At 37.8% G+C, this 5,933-nt stretch overlaps 1 protein-coding gene across 1 annotated transcript; it reads left to right on the top strand.

Annotated features, from left to right (window-relative positions):
* Positions 1-632: 632 nt before the first annotated feature.
* LOC131438786 (proton-coupled folate transporter-like) lies at positions 633-4,391 on the top strand. Its single transcript, XM_058609049.1, has 5 exons — positions 633-2,656; positions 2,751-3,008; positions 3,062-3,705; positions 3,772-4,118; positions 4,174-4,391. Exons 1-5 carry the CDS (start codon positions 2,488-2,490, stop codon positions 4,223-4,225), a joined length of 1,470 nt encoding a protein of 489 aa, XP_058465032.1. The 5' UTR covers positions 633-2,487; the 3' UTR covers positions 4,226-4,391.
* The last annotated feature ends 1,542 nt before the right edge of the window (positions 4,392-5,933 follow it).

Here is a 5,933-nt window from a genome sequence, read left to right as displayed (position 1 = left end):
AAGTGTCTGATAAAAACGCCGGTAAAAGACACCGAGGATTAGGTACAGCAGTAATCTTCAGTAACTTTATTTTTTATCGGAGAGCCCCTCCCGAAACGAAATCCTGGGTACGACCCTGTTGCCAAGCGAAAAAGTAAAACGTAAATGACAGTTGACTAGCCGAATTACTGCAGAAGCTAACACATATTTCGAATTTTGCATTTGCTGATCATTGTTCCGATGAGTTCAGCGCAAGATTTTGTCAAATCGCGGCAAAAATATGCACTTTACCTAAAAATCAGTGAATTTACTAAACGAATTCCGGAAAACATAATATTGATTACTGAGCAATCAGCAACATTGTGTGTTGCCGATCTATCTCGGCATTTTATTTTACCGAGCTCGAGAATTGGGTTTAAGTGTGTATAGCCCTGATTTTGCCACCAATGTATTCCTCTTGTTACCACACGTCAAAAAAACATTGCCTGATAAACTTTGAAACCGGTTAAGAAAATATTATAGAGCAATGATGAAAATTTCTTCGAAAGTATGAAAAAAAGCATATAACCTCGCCACAATGGACTGACCCTGGCAATCTTAAGATGCAAAAGCGATAGAACATTTGTGAAGAAATGAATGATCTAAGAAAATGTTTAGTGTCCAAACCCAAGTAACAATTTTTGTTACGCTAGCTTGTTTGTGACTAGTTTGCAACCAGATATTTGAGTGATTGTTACTAACTTCTAACCACTTGCATGACTCAAAAAGCGCAGTTTCTACTAGTTGTTAAGTCGGCCAAAAATATGTTGTCGTTACGTTGTAATGCCATACTGAAATAACTTATCTTTTCATAACTTGAAAATAACTTGTTTCCAAGTAAACTAGTTGAAACTTAGTCACCATCGACATTATAAACATTGAATGAATCCAGAATACTTTTCTATCATCAATAAAAAAGCAGAAGAGTACTTTATGTCACAAACTTGATACAAGGTACAAATTTCACAATGATCCAAAAACTGTCGAGCGGAATTCAATTTTACGTAACTGTTTTTTATGCACCTTCAATCAAAATCTGTTTATAAAGATATAAAAATAAACAACAAAATAACTCTATGTTCAGAATGCTCAAAATTATTCCAAGTAGAGTGATTTCTTATCATTTTAAATTCATATATCATGAGAACTATAATATTATCACAATCGATGTTCAATCCCTATATTATTTTCTTCGTGTTTATGACAGTGAATAGAACAAAAATGACTATTCTACCTTTCACTATTTTCGGCAAAAAGTAGTTTTGAAAAAAGTAATATCCTGGTTTTATTTACGTTTCATACACTTCATGAGACTCCATATTGTGTTCGCCATATTCAAGCCACCAAAGGTTGTTTTGTTTGCATTTTAGTTATCATAACGTTGGGAAAACCTATCGATAACTATCTGAATCAATGAAGAAATTATATGTTATAATCTTATAATATCTATGTTATTGCTATATCAATTCACAGTAACGATTCACATATACGTTAACGTATTTATAATGGTTTCGCAACGGATAATAAGCCTTTTTTCAACTAGTAGCTAAAAACATAGCTGTGATTAAAGATATGTTAGAATCAAGTAACGATAACTTACAAATGATAGTTAGCTTAATGTTTACGTTATAAAGAAACACTGCTGTCACCTTGTTTCAACCAGTATAACATAAAAACATGTTCGTGCTCTTGTTGCAACACAGTTGGGTTAAGTGATATCAAAACTAGTTATGGGTTGCTACTATTGAAGTCAAATAAACTTATTTTCAACTAGTGGCTAGAAGCATTGTTGTGATTAAAAATATGTTTGGATTAAGTAACGATAGCTTATAAATTATATTTAATGCAATATGACACAAAGATGTTATGATTGGAAACCTAAATAACTATTTCGTAACTAGTTATGTTATGATGAAACATTGCTGTCACCATGTTTTAACCAGTATAACATAAAACACATATTCGTGCTCTTGTTGCAACATAGTTTGGACTTTGTCGTATCAGAACTAGTTGCGAATTGCTACTTGGGAAGGTTCGTAGCCATGCCATTTGTCCACAGCTTTGGTATATCGGCGGCGAACTATGTGAAAAGAGTTCCGCTTCGGACTTCTGTCCCAAAAATTGCAATTGAATTTTATCCATATCAGAGTTCCGTTTACGGAGTTACGAGTTGATGAGTGTAATAAGGTTCAAAGTAGTAATTGGAATTTTCCTAGGTATATACCTTATGTGCGTCTTAGTTCAGTATCCCAATGTCAAAAGATGCATTCTGTAAATCGCCACTGTAGAACGATTACAATTGCATTGTGCATTGATTGAGGCATCTCTATCGTGGAATGGAAAGCCCTGAGAGAACAGTCGAAAATCTCAACTCTTGTGTGATAACCTCCGGTTCAGACTGAGGCACACTCCATCGTACAAAGGATCCATCCGGTGGATCGTGAGCTCAGTTGTTGACCAACGATCGCGATGGACGAAACAGCGTTTAACTCCAGTAGCATGTACTCCAGCGGAGAGGAAGAAATGCTGGCCAACGAAGGCCTTCGCCTGAGCCGTTCCACACGGTGGCGAGAACGGAGCCGTCACGTGAGCTACGAACCGGCGATGTTATTGTTATGCTTTGCGATCGCTTTATCAGGTAAGTCTCGTGAGTCGGGAAACCTGATTCGATTCCGTTTTATATAGGTTACTAGATTCGCAATTCATCAGTTTGTCTTTCTTGTTCTTTTCAGATACCGAGTTGACTCATCAGATTATCTACCAGACTTGTCGGTTTCAGGGGTTTAGTTTGCGCGACTGCGAACGCCTTGCAGAAAATCCTAACACACCAGGTGTCGAAGAAATTGAAGCTTCGGTTAAACTGGCCGTCACTAGTATTGCAACGGTGATAGCGGTTATCAAGTCGGTGATACCGGCCTTCGGTGCGCTGGTGTTGGGCGCTTGGTCGGACCGTTACGGCAGAAAGCCTGTCGTGATGATAGCATCCTGTGGTAAACAAACGTTTCTCGTTAATCGAAAACAATTCTAACACGTAAATCTGCAGGTTTACTACTGACATGTTTCATTCTAACGGGGCTTAATTTTTTGTCTGCATTTGTTCAACTTAACCCATGGTATTACGTAGTGGCATACGTTCCGTTCGCTTTACCAGGAGGGATGGTCATCGTTGGCGCTGCAGTATTTGCGTCCGTAGCCGACGTAACGAACGATCTGAATTGTACGATTAGAATGGGCTTCATGAAAGCCTCAATGCTGGCAGGAAGCTTGGCGGGATCGTTCGCAAGTCGATACATTCTGGAATGGACAAGTGATACAACTCTTTTCCTGATTGCGACAATAAGCCTGTTGATCGGATTCATCTATGCAGCGCTGTTCGTCGAGGACAGCGTAATCCCAAGTTTAGACAATGAGCTGGGAAACAGTTTGCTGGAGGTATTTTCTATTCGACCGATTAGAGACATTGCCCAAACTGCATTCCGAAAGCGGGCTCGATATGTTTGGTGGATTCTGTGTTTGGTCATCGGATGTATGGTGCTGGAAGAACTTGCAGCGGGTGGTAACCTCGTGGAATTCAGTTTCATTCACCGTAAGTTCAACTGGAACTACCAGCAGTATAGTTGTTGGCAAGCCATTGAAAATGGTCTCATTATACTTGCAAATATTTTGGGAGTGTGGATGTTGAAAATGGTGAGTTTCTTAAGGATCCTACAAGAGAGCGACACAGTTTCCTTGAAAGTCTTCGAATATTTTCAGATCTTTGACTGCCTCGACACGTTTATTGCTTTAATATCCATCATTAGTGCGATTGTTTGCGTTCTAATCAAAGCACTCGCTGTGGAAAATTGGCAACTCTACTTGGCAGGTGGACTATCATTTCTGAAAGGCATGGAAACAATTGCTCTATTGTCGGTTTACGCCTACTATGTGCCGTCGAGTGAAATTGGCAAGCTTTATGCGCTTGTTTTCTCGGTAGTCGGTTTGATACCGTTAGCTTCAGGTCCTGTGTTTGGATTAATCTATGATAACACTGTGGCCACTAGCCCCGAGTCCTATGACTATGCGATGGCGGGAATGTACGGGGGAGCGTTCGTACTGATGGGGTGAGTAATTGAAAAGCAGTCAATTTTTAAAACGTTTACCCCGTATTTGTTTCAGGTTATTACAATGGCTGGTGAATAGGCGAAACCAACCTGAGTTGCTACTGTGAGATAAATATTCTTGCTGCATAGAGTTGAGAGAATTTAAATCCGGTGATATTCTTCAGTGACTGTTCAGATATGTACACAATATTTAGTTATGTATTTACTGGAATACTATAAAAAACACGTCAATGTTTTTGAAATTGAAAATACAATTTGGTCTACAAAATCTAATTTTGGTGAGTGCTTTTTTAACGAACACAATAAATATCAAAATTCATAACCGTGAGGGTTGTCGCCTATGTCGCCTTGTCCGGTAGCAATTTCATTTGGAGAAATAGATGCTGCCGTTGAAGAGTATTCGTTATTTTTTCAACCACTGTTTTTAATCCTGAACATAGTCTAATATTTGATACTGAAGACAAACTGGCAACAATGTTTTTGACAGATCACGCGTGAATCGTGTCTTGTATCATTGTCAAAGTTGTTCAGTTTGGTCTATAATTTAATCATGAATCGTCGTTTGGCCTATAACTTTATCATGAAGCATTCAAGAGCTACAAATCCATCCCAAAAAAGTTACGATTTGGTATGAATTATGGGCCGGTGGCATTATTCGTGAAATACTGGCCGATATGTTGGAGAAAGTAGGGTAAAATTAGACTTGCGCTTGGGCCATCTGAAGCAGAGCCGCGGCAAACATTTGCATGATATCATCTTCAAACATTAAATTATATTAATCGTTCTATCGATTCCATTGAAAATTTCAAAAATATAATTACATTTGTTGTTTATTTTTGAAAGTCAAATCCTATACCTCTTAAAAAACACCCTTTATTTTATTGTTTGCCCTCTGTTTTAAGTGTAAGTCACTGGCCCTTATTACCGGTATCAGTTTCACTTTCACATTCACTTCACTTACATGTCACTTCACTTGATTTTCCCTATTACCAGTATCACGCATAGTGATGTGATAACTGTAGTGAAACACAAAATGTCAATTAAAAGCCATACAAAATTCCTGAATTATATCATGATACTACTTCTAGTTTCAAAATAATAGGGTGATTAGCGTAAAAATTTTGATTTCAGGGGTGTTTTCTTTCATAAAAGATCATGCGAAGAGCTGCAGATTTCTTGAAAACTGCTTATAAATTTCAATCCAATCTTCAAATAATCTCACTCCAGTTATACGGGTTTCCAATCTTCGGATGCGGAAGTACCGGAAATAGTGATTAATAGGGTAAAACCGGATGAGATGCCCCAAATTCCAGATTTCGAATGTCGATTCGATGTATTGGCGCGAGTGTATGTGTTCAGTGTGTATTTCTACACGCAAAAGGAAACGTAAGTAATAGCTACTTTTTTCTATCAGTCGAAAAAGTATTATTATTAACTAATCATCCTCCATCATGTTGCGGGGACCATTCAAATTTTAGTACTGTTTTTGAAAATTGTTTTTTTTCCCGGTGCTGTATTAATTTTTACGAATCCACTCGTTTATTGCATTGTTTGAAGCTTCTAGAAAGTTTGTTGGTTATGTTCGTAAGAATTGACGTTTCAGGTAAAAAATCAAGGTGGTGTGGCGTCTATCACCTACAATCGATATAGATTCTACCAAAAATTCCGGGTGAGATACCGCACCTACCTACTATAAGCACAACAATGAGATATTGTTACTAAAGAGAGAAAAAAACTTTTTTAATCCACCTAGTGGTGTAATGATGTCTTTCTCATATAACTTTCAAAAACATCACTCGTTCTTTAAACGACGGT

This window comes from Malaya genurostris, chromosome 3 (genome assembly GCF_030247185.1).
Source record: "Malaya genurostris strain Urasoe2022 chromosome 3, Malgen_1.1, whole genome shotgun sequence".
NCBI classification, from domain to species: domain Eukaryota; kingdom Metazoa; phylum Arthropoda; class Insecta; order Diptera; family Culicidae; genus Malaya; species Malaya genurostris.
Note: the sequence above shows the minus strand (reverse complement) of the source record. Positions and strands in the feature narration are given on the sequence as shown.

What these genes read in the sequence shown, in the direction of transcription:
- LOC131438786 (XM_058609049.1), top strand. Translation starts at nt 2,488, where the DNA reads ATGGACGAAACAGCGTTTAACTCCAGTAGCATGTACTCCAGCGGAGAG. An exon ending in CTTTGCGATCGCTTTATCAG is followed by an intron (nt 2,657 to 2,750) that starts GTAAGTCTCGTG and finishes TGTTCTTTTCAG; the next exon opens with ATACCGAGTTGACTCATCAG. An exon ending in CGTGATGATAGCATCCTGTG is followed by an intron (nt 3,009 to 3,061) that starts GTAAACAAACGT and finishes GTAAATCTGCAG; the next exon opens with GTTTACTACTGACATGTTTC.